The 17,905-nt window shown below is 37.0% G+C and overlaps 1 protein-coding gene across 2 annotated transcripts in view; it reads left to right on the top strand.

The window, feature by feature from the left end:
* The first annotated feature begins 42 nt into the window (after positions 1-42).
* SCLT1 (sodium channel and clathrin linker 1) overlaps positions 43-17,905 on the top strand; it is an 83,689-nt gene continuing 65,826 nt past the window's right edge. Inside the window, exons 1-7 of one of the 2 annotated variants that reach the window (XM_084884603.1) lie at positions 71-537; positions 4,187-4,254; positions 6,742-6,800; positions 7,332-7,404; positions 11,044-11,099; positions 12,755-12,890; positions 15,803-15,925. In XM_084884603.1, coding sequence (XP_084740729.1) covers positions 504-537; positions 4,187-4,254; positions 6,742-6,800; positions 7,332-7,404; positions 11,044-11,099; positions 12,755-12,890; positions 15,803-15,925 — 549 coding nt within the window. In that variant the 5' untranslated portion in view covers positions 71-503. Of the gene's footprint in view, positions 538-4,186; positions 4,255-6,741; positions 6,801-7,331; positions 7,405-11,043; positions 11,100-12,754; positions 12,891-15,802; positions 15,926-17,905 lie in introns of both variants that reach the window. The other variant, XM_084884604.1, reaches the window with a different exon arrangement.

The following is a 17,905-nucleotide window of genomic DNA, read 5'->3' as shown; positions in this document are numbered from 1 at the left end:
GCTAGGCAGCGTGATGACGTCGCGCTGACGCCCGCGTGAGGACGCACGCGGCATCCCCGTCTCCTAGGAGCGGTCCAGGGCACCGGTTTCAAGTCGCCGGGCGGGCCGCCTGGACTTCCGCCCCGGCCGGGGACCGTCCGTCCTGAAGCCGCCGCCGCTCGCTCCGCGGAGGACGCCGCCCCCGGGCTGCCCGCCGGCTCCCTCCGCGCTCCCTCCGCTAGGTGGCCCGACGCGACCGGAGCCACCCGTCCGACGCCTGTCTCCACCCGCGCCCCGTCCCGCCCGGCTGAGATTTGTGTGGCCCTGGGGCAGCATGCGCTCGGCGCGCCCCCGGCAAACCTGAAACCGGAGGTCTCCTTCCCGAGCGGGGAGTGGGGTGCTGACAACGGCACTGAACAACGTCCGGAGCGGCGCCCCAGGTTTGCCTTCCCGCCCACCAGCCCCGTGTCTTGTTCAGGAATCAAGTGAAGGTGGTGAATACTCCAAACTCACATCTCATCCGAATGGCCAGGGAAACCGACCCACTGAGGGAGAAAAGTAAGCTCCTTCTTCCTTTCCTGAGGATTCTTAGCCTTAGCATTCCACGTCATCATGGACCAACTAATATATATATATATATATATATATATATATATATATATATATATATATATATATATATATAATTTTTTTTTTTTTGGAATGCCTCTTGCGGGCGTGGAAGTGTGTGGAAACTTACAGAAGTCCGCTGCAGAAAAGCCTAGTGGGATTAGAGGAGGATGTGTGTACACATACTAGAGCAGAACTGTTGGGTGAATACGTGCAGGTCCCTTGGCTTCCCCGGGGCTCTGCTAGACACTAAACATGTTTGCTACGCTTCTCACAGGCTCTGGGACCTGAGAGAGCAACCGCTGGGCAGGGTTTCTCAGTCCGCAGTTAGACCCTGGAGGCACAGCTCCGGCCGTTTGGCCATTTATAGAAGTCCTCCTTTTTCAGTTATGTGCCAGAGCCATATAAGCATAGCTGCCACCATGTGAAGAGGACAATCCTACCCTCCAGGAATTTAAATCAAGGAGGGAAATAGATAAATTCCATAAGTACACTGAAGTGACAGCAACTGCTAGCTCCTTTGCCTCCGTTTCTTCCTAGGTTCTTGGCGTGATGAAAAGAGTGTTTAACTATGTAAGGGATTTGGGATTGTACGTGACACATAGTGCTAAACAAATACTAACTAGTATTGTACAGGCTTATTATTAACTGTGGCCAAGGAAGGTGCCATTGGGCTGGAATATGAAGTGCTAATATGAATTTACTAGGCACCCTCCTCAGTATTTGCAACACTGAGGAGGTTAGAAATATGCTTAGTTAACAACTTGCAAGGAAGTTAGCTTGGATGGAATGTGCTTTATCTAGAGAAATGACAAGTGCAGCTGAAAGGGAAGAATGAGGCTAGATGGTCAACAGTCTTGTCTGCTATGTTCAGGAGTTCCGTCCATTGCACAGGTTCCAGGAACCACTGAAAAAAAAATCTACTGAGAATAACATGATCAAATTGGGATTTTGAAAGCCCAGTGTGGCTGTTATAAGGAGCATGCATTATAGCACAGTGCAGTTAGGTGACTTATCCAGGTAAGAAATGAACTAAGGTCGGTACAATGGAGATTGGAGATTAGGGGGTTTGGGAGAAAGAGGTGGAGGGCAACCAGGAACATAAGGGGGGATGGAGGGAAACAGTAGGCTTCATTTTGGAAGTATTATAGACCAGTGGTGAAGAACTCAGCCCATCTCTGGCATTCTCTACATTGGCTTCTATGGAACTTGATTGCCTCTTTTCATTTGTTCCATTGGGATTTGATAGTCTCGCTCAAGACACTGTGATTTGGTACTTTTCATCTGGCAACTCCACATGATAAAGTGTCAGCTTTACACATCATAACCACTGGCAGTTCCATACCTAGTCAGGCTTCTAGTAAACTTCTAGCATATTTGCAGAACACTAGTCTTCCATTTCCATCTGAGAAGGGAGATCTGTTCAAAGAGGGACCTGTGTATCAAACTAAGAAATGAAGAATTCGTTCTTGTAGTGGTGATTATGGACAGTGGGGATGGACTCATTTTTTCCTTTCATTCTCTTAACAGTGTCTTTCACAGAACAGAACTTTCTAAGTGTGGTGAAGTTCAATTCCTCAATTTGTTGTTTTATGAATCTGTGTTACATCTAAGAAATCTTTGCCTACACCAAGGGTGCAAAGATTTTCTTCTGTGTTTTTTCTTTTTTTTCTAGAAGTTTTGTAGTTTTAAGTTATACATTTGGATCTATGACCCATTTTGAGTTGAATTTTGTAAGGATTGAGGCTCATTGTTTTGCATATGGATGCCCAATAGAAAGAATATCCTTTCTCCATTGGGGTACCTTTGCCCTTTGTTAGTTCTCTGTATTTGTGTAGGTCCATTTCTGGACTTATAATAATTCTGATCCATTAATATGTTTGAAGTTTTATAGTAAGTCATTAAATCAGATAGTGTTAGCCTTTCAAATGTGCTCTTTTTCACAGTTGTTTTGGCTATCCTAAGTCCTTTGCATTTTCATATAAATTTTAGAAGCAGCTTGTCAATTTCTACAAAAAACAGATGCTTGGATTTTGATAGGCATTGAAACTACTGATCAATTTGTGTAGATTATATTGAGTTATCTGATCAATTAAAAGTTATATATCTGCTGAAACCGGTTTGGCTCAGTGGTAGAGTGTCGGTCTGCAGACTGAAAGGTCCCAGGTTCGATTCCGGTCAGGGGCATGTATGTTGGTTGCAGGCACATCCCCAGTAGGGGGTGTGCAAGAGGCTGCTGGTCGATGTTTCTCTCTCATCGACGTTTCTAGCTCTCTATCTCTCTTCCTTCCTCTCTGTAAAAAATCAATAAAATATATTTAAAAAAAAAAAAGTTATATATCTGTCCTAACTGGTTTGGCCCAGTGGATAGTGACAGCTTGCAGACTGAAAGGTCCCAGGTTCAATTCCTGTCAAGGGCATGTTGGTTGCCGGCATGTTGGTTGCTGGCACATCCCCAGAAGTGGATGTGCAGGAGGAAACTGATTGATGTTTCTAACTCTCTCTCCCTCTCCCTTCCTCTCTGTAAAAATCAATAAAATATATATTTTTAAAAATTGAAATATTTGAAATTGTTGAAATCCATTGAAATATTGCTTCATTAATTTCTTTCAGAAATATTGGTATTTTAGTATATATTAGTAGGTTTTACATACTTTTTATCAGATATATTGCTGTTTTGATATTGATACTATTGTAAATAGAATTATACTTTCACCTTCATTTTTTTTTATTTATCATTGCTACTATAGAGAAGTCTTTATTTTTGCCAATTGTGTTTCTAAACACACTAATTATTTGTAGTAGTTTTATTATTGTAAAGCCCGTTAGATTTTCTACATAGACGATCATTTCATCTTATAAATACAGATTTATTTATTTCCAATTCTGGGTGGTATTGAAAGAATGAGTATTGTAAATTTATCAGGTGCTGTGTATTACTGTGAATTAAAATATCACCTTGTACTTACTGGACCTCCTTTTTGTCTCCTGCTCACTCTGACTTAATTTGGATTCTTCATCCTGCAGTTTCTCCTCAATGAGGAAGTTTGTCCTGAAAAAGAATTTCAGCAGATTTTAACAGTTCTAAAGAATATGGCTAAAAGTAATCTTTTCAACTTCTTTTACTTCTAGTAGCAGGAATTTAAAAAGAATGTGCAGAATATTTTTTTGAGAAAGCTAGGGGAGAGAGAAAATTAAAATTTATGAGATCAGAAAAATTGGTTCTTTGCAGCTGTTCTTCTTTTTCCTATTGACAATAGTTGGTTTAGGTGTGTAGAAGGGGTCCTATTCTTAAACTCGAAGTGGTGTGATAAAATTTTTAAAATTATTTTTTCTTTATTGATTAAGGTATTACATATGTGTCCTTATCGCCCCATTGTCCCCCCACCCCCCGACTCATGCCCTCAGGCCCCCCCTCCCCCCCCCCCCCCCCCCCGCCCCGAATCTGTGTTGAAAATGATGGTTCATTTTATTTTAAGAAGTAGTGGAGGCTAGCAGTTTTGCATTGGCTATATCAAATAATAATGTCTTTATTTCTAGTTTTTAAAAATTGAACATTACCCTATGAACTACAAATTGTTTGTTGTTGTTTTCTCAGCTCAAAGACTAAACGAAGTTCTTAGGCTGTGTCAAATGGAAAATGTTTCCAAATATTCAACAGTGCAGGTATGTAAATGAAGGTCTAACAAACTGGTTTACTTTGGTTGTAAATATATCTGTATAAATATGAATTGAAATAAATTCTACTTTGGATTATTCTCATGTGAAGTTGCCTACAGCAGTTTGAAATTTTACCTAAAATTTTGATGCCTGTAAGGAGAAAAGCTTGTTTTTGCTTAATGAATGTAAATTCTTTGACCATAGAAACTGCCTTTTTTTTTTTTTTTTAAGAGTTGGAGTTTACATATTATGCATAGTGTTAACATGTTTGAGTTCTGAAATGAGAATTCATTTTTGTTTTGACACATTCTAAAGTTGTTTCTCAATATACAGCCAGTTGTAAACTTTAACTACCAGAGTTTTCATAGATTATGACAGAAGCATAGACTAGCTCAAAGTAGTATATAATGCATGGCATTGTTTTAAATATTTCTTTCCTTGGTTGTATGTTTTTATTTAAATACTAGAGGCCCAGTACATAAAATTTGTGCACAGGGGTGGGGGGGAGCGGGGGTTGTCCCTCAGCCAGACCTGCACCCTCTCCAGTCTAGGCAGAGATCAGGCCTAAACCGGCAATAGGGCATCCCTCTCATATACTGGGACTGCTGGCTCCTAACCACTTGCCTGCCTGCCTGATTGCCCCTAACTGCTTCTTCCTGCCAGCCTGATCGCCCTCTAACCACTCTCCTGTCATCCTGGTTGACATCAAACTGCTCCCCTGCTGGCCTGATTGCTCTCTAATGCCCTCCCCTGCAAGCCCAATCACCCACAACTGCCCTCCCCTGCAGGCCTGGTTGCCCATAGCTGCCCTTTCCTGCAGGCCTGGTCGCCCCCAACTGCCCTCCCCTGCCAGTGATCTTGTGGCAGCCATCTTGTGTCCACATGGAGGCGGCCATCTTGTGTGGTGGAGTGATGGTCAATTTGCATATTATCTCTTTATTAGATAGGATGCCTGAAGGGGGGATTCAAACAAAAGATTCATTTTAAATCCTGAGAAGGCTTCTGGGCAATGTGTTGCATCATACCAGTATCTCCTGGAATCTATGGCTAACTTGATTATGAAAGATGATTTTACCAGATAAAATAGTCAGCCCATTAGATTACCTACCTTATGCATTGTGATTATCATTCCTTAAAGCCTAATGGTAACCAAGTAGGAACACATCTACCCTTACTTAATAGTGTATTCTATGGTGAAATAATAGCTCCTTGAATTCTCTGAAAGTATACATTCTTCTCTTCCATGTACCATTCTTATAGTCATACAATCATATCTTCATTACCAGCTCTTATTTTTAATGATAGTATAATGTTACTGCGTAAAGTTCCTCCTGCAGCTGACTCTTCAGAACATGTGGCTTCTCAAGGCCCCACTGGTCAGAACGTCTTGCCTTTCACTGCATGGATTGCAATAGTCAGAGGGGAGGTAATATTAAACCAAAGAAAGTAAAAGCGGATTATGAATGGCAAAACATATTTGAAATTTCGGAAAAATTCATGTTAGAATATATAAAGGATCTCTTCAAATCAATACCAGAAAAACAGGCAAAAGACTGGAACATGTACCTCACAATAACCAATAAATTTATGAAAAGGTGTTCAGTTTCATTGTCAGATACTTGCAAATTAAAACTGCAGTGAGATGCTACTGCATACCCACTGACTAAAGTGAAAGCCATGAATCCAACTATTGACAAAGATATAGAACAACTCTCTATACAGCCTGTGGGAGTATTAGAACTGACTGATGCGTACTCTCAGAATCATCCTATATAATGAAAGCCTAATAGGCAAATAGACCCAACGGCAGAATGACCAGTCTCTATGATGCACATTGACCACCAGGGGGCAGATGCTCAGCACAGGCGCTGCCCGCAGGCTCCAGGCCAGCCACAGCGGTTGTTAGCAGGGGGCCTCCTCAATCACCCTGCCAGTCACCCGCAGAGGGAGGCAACTGGCGGCATTGGCAGGAGGCAGGACCGGCAAGCAGGTGGCGCCAGGCCAGCCGTGGCAGGTGTCAGTGGGGGGGCCCTGGTCACCCCACCAGTCACCCCACAGATAGCCCTGATTGAAGGCCAGGCCTAAGGACTCTACCTGTGCACGAATTTCGTGCACCAGGCCTCTAGTATACCCATAAGAAAAGACCTTTATAAGATAGTTCATTTAACAATAGAGAGTATACTTACATTAATTTAAGGCATTGTTTCTAATGTTTTACTATGAAGAATAATAATTGATGTAGGTTTCTGGTCGATATATTTTTTTAATAATTTGAGCAAGTTATTCCTGTTTTTTTGTATGCCAAGATTTTTACTATGTATAGGTTTTAAAATTTACCAAATCTAAAAATGATTTTTTTCCTCTCTTTTTTAATTGCATGAATAGAGTTTCTACAGTTATAAAAATTTTAATTGTATTTAATTTTATACCACTGTCAGTTTTGGCTAGAATGATCTGAGAAAACATTTTAAGAATCAGTATTCTCTCTTATAGAAAGCTGCTTTCAAAGGAGAGGGAGGTGACATATTAGGAAACTTAGTAGTTGACCAAAGGTAAGGCTGAGTTACCAGAAAAATGTTATTTTCTTAATTATATTTAATTATTGTCAAAATAATTCCCATAGAATTAGGAATGTTTATTTTGTAATCTGCTCTACAGTAATCAAATCTGAGTTATGTGTCATTGAATTGAAAAGGGGGAAAAAAGCCAGTATCTTAGTCTGTAAGAGTGGTTCTCACCTGGGGTGTTTTTGCTTCTGTCTCCTCCCCCGATATTTGACAATGACTTGTCACAGCTACGGAGGGTGAGGGTGTTACTGTTATCTGTTGGGTGGAAGCCAGGGATGCCACTAAATGTCCTGCAGTGCCCAGGTCATCTTCCCACAACAAATAATTATTCAGCACAGAATATTAATTTAGCTAAGGGAAAGAACTACTGATTTGGGGAAAAGGCAAAGTATTGATTGCTATGGGGAAAATGATATTAAGAATAGTAAAGGTCTTAGATGCATAATTTATTTCACAAGTTACATATCTATTAAATCAGATTAAACAAAGTATGCCTTTTTGGTATTTTTTCTTTAGCTTTTCAGCACCTCTTATTACTGAGTATGATAAGCATCTGGAAGAGCTAAATGGGCAGCTGAAACACTATCAGGTATGACATCATAGTTATCAAGCTTTTTGTAATATTTTATTATAAGAAAAGAAAAAGTAAAATAAGACTCCCTTTTAAAAAAAATTGATAAGGGCCAAAACCGGTTTGGCTCAGTGGATAGAGCGTCGGTCTGGGGACTGAAGGGTCCCAGGTTCGATTCCGGTCAAGGACATGTACATTGGTTGCGGGCACATCCCCAGTGGAGGGTGTACAAGAGGCACATCTCTCTCATCGACGTTTCTAGCTCTCTATCCCTCTCCCTTCCTCTCTCTGGAAAATTAATAAAATATATTAAAAAAAAGAAATATTAAAAAAAATTGATAGGGAAGAAAATATTTAGCTTTCAGTGTGTGTGCGTGTTTGTGTGTGTGTGTGTGTGTGTGTGTGTGTGTGTGTGTAAATTATCTTTGGCCTATTTTTTTTTAAAATATATTTTATTGATATTTTACAGAGAGGAAGGGAGAGAGATAGAGAGCTAGAAACGTCAATGAGAGAGAATCATCAACTAGCTGCCTCTTGCACACCCCCTACTGGGGATGTACCCGCAAACAATGTACATGCCCTTGACTGGAATCGAGCCTGGGACCTTTCAGTCCGCAGACCGACGCTCTACCACTGAGCCAAACCGGTTTTAGCTGGCCTATTTTTTAATCCAGTGTTTCCTTGCTCCTGCTCCCTGGCAGGAGCATCTCTTGGATGTGTAGAAGCACTCATTAATACATTATTTGCCTACATCTTTATTTTCCCCCTAGAAATACCTAAAACCATTACGTCTTTTTAGATCTTTCTCTTTATCCATATTTCCCATTATATGGTTTCTGAATTTTCTCCCCAATTTCAAATATTATGTCTATCAGGTTTTAAACGTTATTGATCCACTTCTAATGTAGGACTAAGCTGTGGCAGATTTTTTCTAAACTTCTTAGTAATTAGGGTTTATTTTAGGAGCGAAGGGGAGTGAAGAAACCAAGGAAGCTGTCCATACCGACATATTATCATGGGTCTCAGCATTTTTAAGATTAGGGCATATAGCAGGTTCATGGAGAACTAGAGGTATAGCACATCATTATTTGGGATACTATCTGAATTTTAGTTAGCTACAGTTTTAGAGTATACATAGTATTTGTCATCTTTCTTTTATTTGATTTTTTTTTTCATTTTCCTCGCAAATTTTAACCTTTCTGATTGTTGGCTAACCACACAGTAGAAGCATTTCTTAAATAGATGCTATATGTTCCAGTGAAGCCCACAAAGAAGTGATGGCCTTAGAGTGTTAATATACTCATCTTTTTGTTTGGCTCAGATACTAACCCCTAAGTTAATTTAGTTGTGACAGGGTAGCAGGGTTCCCTTAATGTAATGCAAAAAGAAGAAAATATGCCTGTGGTCATTTAAGTTTTGAGCCAACCATAGTAATGTCTTTTAATCTTTCTAATTGACAGTAGCAACAGAAAGCCCTCTTTTGCACAAATGGCATTTTGCTTTTATTCTTAGGACCAATGTGCTGCTGCTGGATTCCCTCTTTTGGAATTGCTGTAATGACATATCGTTTCAATTGTTATAAAATGGAAAAGCTTGTTATCTTGAAATTAAACTGTTTAAAATTTTAAATTTTCATAATGTATCTGATTTATGTATCTCTTTAATCTGCTATTTTACGAAGGTGTTTAACTTCATTTTTCCATTTGGCATTCTCCATCTGAGAGTGATTACTGAATTAATGACAAGAGAGGTGCTGAAAGCCCAAGGGTCTGTGATAAGAATAGTTGCTACTTTTAGATAGATAAAAAGATGCTTATACCTTCTTCTGAGAACAGTTGCTCACATAGATATTATTGATTCGAACTGGTACTTATTTATCTTATTGACCCAGTCAAAAATAGTTAATCTTGAAAGCAAGAGAAGTATCACAATAGTTTCCTATATGAAACCACCCTAGCCAGTTTGACTCAGTGGATAGAGTGTCGCCCTGCCGACTGAAGTATCCTGGGTTTGATTCCTGGTCAGGAGCACTTGCCTGGGTTTCAGGCTTGATCCCCAGTGGGGGGCATGCAAGAGGCAGCCGATCAATGATCCTCTCTCATCATTGGTGTTTCTATATTTCCCTCTCTCTTCCTCTCTGAGATCAATAAAATCACATTTAAAAAAAAAAATCACCAAAAAAATATATATATATATTTTCTTCCAGAAAATGTAAATAATAGGGGGAAATTTGATGATATGAGATTTAGTTTCCTTCCAACCTCTAAGTAATTTGAAATATTTTACACTAAAAAATATTTCAGATTTTTAGTGTGGCTGTAATCCTAGCTAATACACTCACTCAGCTTCCACATAATTGGAATTGTTTGAGTAATAAATACCTTTCAAGATATTCTGACATTGTTGCAACTTTTAAAGATCTATATTTTTTTTTAATTACAAAGTGGGAATAATTGCTACACTAAATAAAATCTAGACCTCCTAGATAGTGTGACATTCAAAACCTGCCACCTGTCTTTTTAATTTTATCTCTCACTGCCATTGTTCCAGGTATGGTCAGTTCTCAATTATCTGGTAGTAAATTTCTTCCATGATTCAGGCACAGCAGGGAGCTGGGAAAGGTTCACTTTTTGAGCCAGCTTTGTAGGTAGAATTAGCTGGGACTGATTTTCTGGGCCAAGCTGCCTTCAGCTTCTTTGGCAGGAAGTGGAGAGAAAGGCTGGGAGCATCACCTCTCCCACCTTCCCTTGCCAGATTCCTCCAGGCTGCCTCCTCTCCTTTAGGCTAGGTGCCCAATCAAGACAATTGGGCAGATCAGGAGTTGGTTGCATTTTTGTTTTAACTGATTTTACATGGCCTTCTTCCTGTTCTTCACTTCCGATTCACTCCCAGTGGATTAGATTTTTTTTTTTTTTTTTTTTTTTTTGCTTCTTTGCTGTTACTTACATTTCTCCCTACTTGAAAAGCCCTTTCTTTCCCATTGAACTTCTGTTATCCTTTTATCCCCTAGAGAAAATTTAACCCTGGCTTTATCTCATTCCCTTTATGGTCTATATTTTATTCTTGGTATTTTAGTCATTTTTTAACTCTCTTCCCTACTAAAGTATATGCTAGTGACTACATTGGTTTACATAGCAGCCTTGCGTAGTGCAGAGTACTTTAGACAGTTAATAAAAGTAGTGAATCGGAGCCTGAATGAAATAATGCTAAAGAAGATCTTCACATATTTTCTTTTTTACCATTAACATTTTACTTTTGAAATACAAGCACTTACATGGGCTTCACTTAAACTAAGATGAATTAATTAAAATATGTATTCACGGTATAGGGAGCATCTGATATTTGTTATAGTGACATAATGAGGAATATCGTATATCTGTTTTTTCTATAAACTTCTACAAATCATAGGAATTACATTTATAATTTTCTTAATGTATTTGTAAAATACTTTTATTTATATGCGATTCAAAATGAATGTTTCCTCAGATTTGTATATTATTAAAATATTCAGATTTAAGATTGCTTGTTAGAAGTAAAGAATACTTATTTCTTTTTGGAAGACTAGTGTGATAGAATATGATTGCTTGCATACGAATGGAGACTTCATAGAGATCTCATTGGGAAATGTATGACTACAACTATATTTTATTCTTTCAGAAACAAGTGGGTGAGATGAAACTACAACTTGAAAGTGTCATCAAGGAAAATGAAAGGTATATCAATTACTATTGTTTCTTTATTATTGTCTTAGATTAAATTTTTTTGTTATTTAATATATTATTTATGTGGTATACTGGTTATGAATGTGGTCTCTTGGGCCTGATTTCTTATTTAATTCCTAGCTCTATTACTAGCTATGTGACCTTGGATAAGTTACTTAATCTCTTTGTACTGTAGTTTTCTTTTTGTCTACAAAGTACATGAAATATGGTACATAATGAGCACCATATAATGTTAGCAATTATTAATAGTATAGCGTATAGTATGTGTTATAAAATATACTGATAAAACAAAAACTGGTCAAGCACTCATCCAACTTAAGAGCTACTGTGTTCCCAAATTGATACATCTATCCATGTATTCCTTCTCTATCCCATCCTTCCCTTCTGTAAGAGGTTAACACTATCTTGAATTTTGTATTTGTCATTTTTTTAAAAAAGTTTTTTATAGGTATATGTATTTGTAACAATATGTTAATTTTTAGTTTTATTTTATGTGTTTATTGTAAATATTTTCTGCTTATAGTTAATGAATTGATTTGAAGTTTTTCTGATAAAACTTTTTTTTCTTTTAAATTTATATCATTTTAAAATAAAACACTTAGTCTATTAATATGTACCTTCCTGTGCTTTCTTTTAGTTGTTTCAAAGTAGGATCTATAATTTAGTTTAATATGAATATTTAATTGAATTTATTGATGAACATTGGTTAATAGAATTATATAAGTTTCAGGTATATAAGTCTGTAGTACTTCATCTGTATATTGTATGTTTACTATCCCAAGTCAAGTCTCCTTCTATCACCATTTATTCTCCCTTTATCTTCTTCTACCTCTCCCCATCCCTCTTCCCTCTGGCAATCACCACAATGTTCTCTGTGTTGAGTTTTTCTTTTCTTTTTTGCTTAATCCCTTTACCCTTCTCACACAGTGCTCCCAACCTCTCCCTCTGACTTTCCCTCCATGAGTTTGTCTCCACTTTGTTAGTTTATTTTGTTCATTAGATTCCACATATAAATGAAATCATAAGGTTGCTTGACTATAATTCTGAAAATCTTAAATTCTACTTCAAATTAAGTTGAATAAATTGAATTTAAGGTTTTCAGAATTATGATCAAGCTTATGTAAGAAGGTGCTGAAAAATAAAGCCTCAATATTCTTGATTTTATAACTAGCATCACTTTTATTCTCTGTTTATTAACTGAAATGAGGAAGAGGTCAAATAAGCTTTGTGAAACACAATGAAGAAAACAACAAATAATTCTATAAGATTTCATATCCCATTTCCATTTTATTGACTGTATAAAAATACTATCACATTTTAAATATTTTTCTGAATGTCTTGTTTTATCAATTAATAAGGTACAGTATCTGAATTTTACCTTTTTGAAAACTTAAAAATGCAAACTGGTTACACTTGAATTCATTATGACCAATTTAATGCTTTTGAAATTGTAAGATAATTTTCATTCTTATCACACAGTATTTAGTGGTGATTAAACACTTCTAATTATTTTGGCCTGCTTAAAAATGATTTTTTATGTAAAAAATGATTTTTTGACCCAAATGTTTGTTTCATTAACCTTAAATATTAATTACTGTTACTAAAATTAATTTATATTATTACCGTGTTAACTGTTTGTTCCAAAGGTTGCACAGTGAATTAAAAGATGCTGTTGTAAAACAGTTGGAGGCCCTTCCCTTTGACACAGAGATGGGAAATGATATATATATAGATGATGAAACAGTCAGGAATCTTCAAGAACAGTTACAACTAGCCAATAAAGTAAGTGACATTTATATATTTTTAAATTATATCCTGAGTAAACCGAGACTTTGTAAAATTCTGTGTTAATTGCCTGGGCTGGTGTGGCTCAGAAGTTGAGAGTCAACCTATGAACCAGGAGGTCTCAGTTTTATTCCCGGTCAGGACACATGCCCAAGTTGTAGGCTTGATCACCAGTGGCATCGAGCATGTGGGAGGTGGCCAATCAATAATTCTCTTTTATTAATGATGTTTCTACCTCTCTCTCCCTTTCCCTTCCTCTTTGAAATCAATAAAAATATACTTTTTTAAACCTATGTTAATCATTATATATTAACTAGAGGCCTGATGCATGAAATTTGTGCAAGGGGCTCAGTCCTCACAGTCCCAGCTTTATCCAAAAGGTCGTCCTGACAGTTGTTCCACTGTTCGGCCATCAGGTCTAATTAGCATATTATGCTTTTATTATTATAGATTTAATTGAATCATAAAGCTTTTAACATGAATTTATCTTATAAAATATTTAACATCAAGGAAATTTTTAAAGAGAAAAATCATTAGTTATCTATTTCTGTAAATTTATGTTTTTTTATTTTTCTGGGTTTTCTTTTGATACTGTTGTCTTTCATTTTCATAGATTATAGAATTATATTTTTTCTTGTTTTATCCTCATAGAAATTGAACTATTTGGGAAGCCATGTTCTATATATCCTGTTTTCTATACTAATTTTTTGTGATTATACCTAAGGGAAATTTTATTCTAATTTATAATTTTATATCTGAGGTATCTCATCTCTTGTATGGATTTGAATCCCTATTCTACTTTCTTGCTGTGTTACCTCAGTTTCTTCATTTATATAAGGGGATTAGAAATTCTGTATTACAATTTAGATTTTATGGTTATCTATGAAGAGTCATATTTTTTATTACTTGGAATTGTTTACTTATGAAAGTGATATTGTAGATTAATCAGCTAGCTATATTTACCTTGGTAAGGAGCATGTATTTTGAGTTTAAAAAGTAATAGGAGGGGAAAAAATGAGGGAGTCATTTTTTTACTTTGTTCTAGACTAGTGTTATCAGGAAGGACTTATAAATGTTTATGTAAACTAAATATATAGTAGTTTGTAGTTTCAAACTGCTATATTGTAGTTTCAAAAAACAAAATCAAATGAACAAAATAAGATGTCTCTAAAAACATCTCTCTCAGAGTACTTTTGTTGTAATAATGTCCAATGATAGATTTTATAAAACTTGAAAATTACTTATTCTTTTTTAACATTTTTTTAACTTTCTTTTTAAAACTATACTCTCATTTCATACCCTTTTCTCCTCCTGTCTTCCCTCTCTTTACCTTTCCATCTACATCCAGCTTGGTCTCCTTTCATATCTCTGAAGATGGCCCCACTTTTTTTTGCTACATTTGGATCAGTTATTTAGTAGATTATTTGGTGAGGTCCAAGTTTGAGCACTCAAAAAGAGGAAAGCAGATTAGCTATAAATTTCCCTACAAAAGTTTTTTCCAGACTCTGCCATCAACTTGCTGAGGGACTCTAGGCCAATGGCCAGAGAGAGCATTAAGAAAACAATGCTCACCACATGCTCCTTTAGTGTTTCTCAGTGAGTTTGGTTTCATGACTCCTCATCAGGATGCTTAAGAATTATTGAGGACCCCAAAGATATTTTTGTGTTTGTAGGTTATGTACCTATTAGTATTTATTGTATTTCAAATTTAAACATGTTTTTGAAAACAAATGGAAGCATGGCACCACATTCCAGTAGCCATCAGTGATGACAGCATCACAAAGCACATCATATAAACTTCAGGAAACTCTACTGTGCACTCATCAGAAGATTAAAAGGCAAATAGTATGTTTATATTGTTATGAACAGAATTTTTACCTCAAGGACCCCTGAAGCACACTTTGAGAATTGCTATATTGAAAGAATAATGATTTGAGAAGCTTCTTGTTATAAAAGGCCAGGTGAAAATCTACACTAATAAGAGTAAGATGCAAAGTAACTGTACCTTTATTACACCCACCAGCCAATCAGGAGCAAGTATGCAAATTATCTTTGATGGGTTAATTTGCATACACAGGCACTCAGTGCCTGCTGGTGGGGCAGCGTGGGAAGGCAGAAAGGTGGCTCTGGCCAGAGTGAAGGCAGTACTGGCAGCCAGGGGAAAGAAAGCCCATTCTGGCACAAATCTTCATGCATTGGGCCTCTAGTAGTATAATACAAAGATTAAACTGTATCATTTCCAATATTATTAAAAGAAAAACAAGATTCTCTTCAAAAATCACATTTATAAATATCAATACATCTAACATTTATTAAAAATATTATATCTAGATGTTAGTAATATTTACTATCAACTGGTAAGATTATAGGTAATTCTTTTCTTTTTCTGTATTTTCCCAATTTTCTACATTTATTACATTTATTACTTTTACAATTACAAAAAAAAGTCTTGTACTTTGCGAGGGGCAATTTTCTTTGTCAGTAATTTCTAAGGCTTATCCTCTGTTGAAGAACAAGGAGAGTGGTTTCATCTCTATCTCTGATCTAAGAGCTTTAATTTTGCCTATGAAATCAAAATAAATAAATAAAATTCAAAGAAATTTTCACCTTTTGTTTTATTCTCTAAATTATTTCATCTTCATATCATCAAAAATATTATAATTATACCATCTTTACATAAGTTCTATTTTTTCTTTATTTTTACTTTCTCACATCATCTATCCCCCTATACCCTCTGCCACCCCACCCACTCCCTTCTCCCTCACAAACATTATACTGTTGTCCATGTTCTTTTAATTTTATGACTTTTATACAAGAATTTATTTTGCAAAAGAATATGGTTAATTTGTACTATGCCATAAATAGCCTGCTAATAATTTAATGAGTTCTCAAATATTTTTGTTTTATAGGAAAAAAATTATGTTTTGGAACTCTGGCAGAATGTTTCTCAGGAGTTGAATAGAGTGAAGAAACTTTGCCTGGAGAATCAGACTGAGGCCCAGATTAAAGTAATTGAAGGAAAAAAACAAAAGGTAAAATTGGCTATCCTGGTTATCTTATATAGCAATAAGAAATCATATTCTGGAGAAACTGTTTTGGAGAGGAATACCTAAGTTTCTAGTGTATCCTTTATGTAACAGTTAATAAATCTTTGATAGTTAAAAAATCTCTTGAGCCGATAATTAAAGCAGTTCCTTCTGTACATTGCCTTTTTTGTCATCAGCAGTGAAAGCCATATTTAGTGTTAAGCAGCTATTAGATTATCTATTATAATAAAAGTGTAATAGGTTAATTAGACCAGACAGCCAAACGACCTTCCTCACTTCCTTCTGGACAACCTTCCTGATGACCATGCTATGACATCCACTGTTGCCAGGCCAGCCAAGGCAGGTGTGATGTGATTGTCCGGGGCCCGGCCATTGCCCCATGATCGCCCTGCAGAAAGAGGCTCGGACCACTGGCTGGTGGGGCAATCGATCAATCTGGAGGCACCACGATCACCCCAAAGAGGGAGGCACGGCCCACCAACCAGCAGGCTGCAGCAGGTAGATAGGGCCTCCCTCTGTGGGGATGATCCGTCGTAGAGCCCTTGCCAGGTAGGCAGAGCGATACAATTTTGGGGCGATGCATCTAAGAGCTGGGGCTGGGTGTGTGGGGCCTACCTCTTTGGGGCAATCGATTGTGGGGTTCCCAGACTGTGAGAGGGTACAGGCAAGGTTTAGGGACACCCTCCTCCCTGTGCACGGATTTCATGCACCGGGCCTCTAGTTATGTATAAATGGACTTCTAAAGCTTTTACAGTCTTCATTTCTGCCTCGCTTAAAAGAGACAAAAACTATTCATTGGATCATGACAAATGAAGAAACCTGCACAACTATAGGGACGACGCTATATAAAATGAAAATTGACACCTTTTTTTATATACGTGTTTTTATTGATTGCTGCAAGAGGAAAGGAGAAGGGAGAGAGAGATAGAAATATCAATAATGAGAGAGAATCATGGATCTGCTGCCTCCTACAAGCCCCCCATTAGGGATTGAGCCCACCATATAGTCATGCACTCTGACCAGGTGATCTCCTGGTTCACAGGTCAACACTCAATCACTGAGCCACACGACTGGGTAAAAATTGACACCTAAAATGTGAACTTTTTACTAAAATAGATATTAAATTTGTCTAACATAACTTAATCAGAATAGAATTTTACAATAGGAAGGCATTTTAATTGTTGCTTAAAGATTTCTTATATTTTTTGAAAGTGGACATCTAGCTTTCACTTCATACTTCGTGTTGATATAAACTCACTGTCACACAGGACCATCCATTCCATTGGAAAACCTGTCTCTTATCCTTTTGGTTTTTTTTCTGCTAGGTATGTTGACAGCTGTGGAGTACTTCTAGTTCAGGTAGTTTTTCTGTAGAGTTTGAGAAGGGAACTGTTGGGAATTTCTACCTAAACAAGTCATAGTAATATTGACATGATGCTTTGCAGTTTACTAAATAACTTATCTATATGGGGTTGAAAATAACCCATGTTGTCTGATCCGTAAGACTAGAGATCTAGAAACCATTTCTAATATTAAGTTCTCTAAGGTTGTTTCCTTGTTTAGGTCAGTCAGCCAAGCAATTAGAAGTTTGTTTTGTTTGTTTTTCACCTGAATAAGATTATGTTTGACCTGTAGCTTGCAGTAAATTTTTTTTTTTTTTTTTTTACAAAACTTCACAAATAATACTTTGTTCTTATTTTCCCAGTTATCTAACATTCTTTAATTCTGTCTCCAGACATACTAACAATTACTCCCAACTATTTGTCACCTGCACATGTAATTTTAGTAAGAGCATTACAGATAATCAAATGATTTAAACCTTGTGGCACTCAAGCTGTGAGAATTTTTAAAAGTGGGAGTGGGACAGTAACTTCTTGGCCATGTTTTGCACTATAGGTGCGTATGGGTTTGAATGTGGCTTTCCAATATTGGACAGGACTTCTCTAGCATGTCTATTGACTAATG

The sequence above is a fragment of the Pipistrellus hanaki genome (genome assembly GCF_964339955.1).
Source record: "Pipistrellus hanaki genome assembly, chromosome: 5".
Taxonomy (NCBI): Eukaryota; Metazoa; Chordata; class Mammalia; order Chiroptera; family Vespertilionidae; genus Pipistrellus; species Pipistrellus hanaki.
This window is presented reverse-complemented; position numbering and strand designations above follow the sequence as displayed.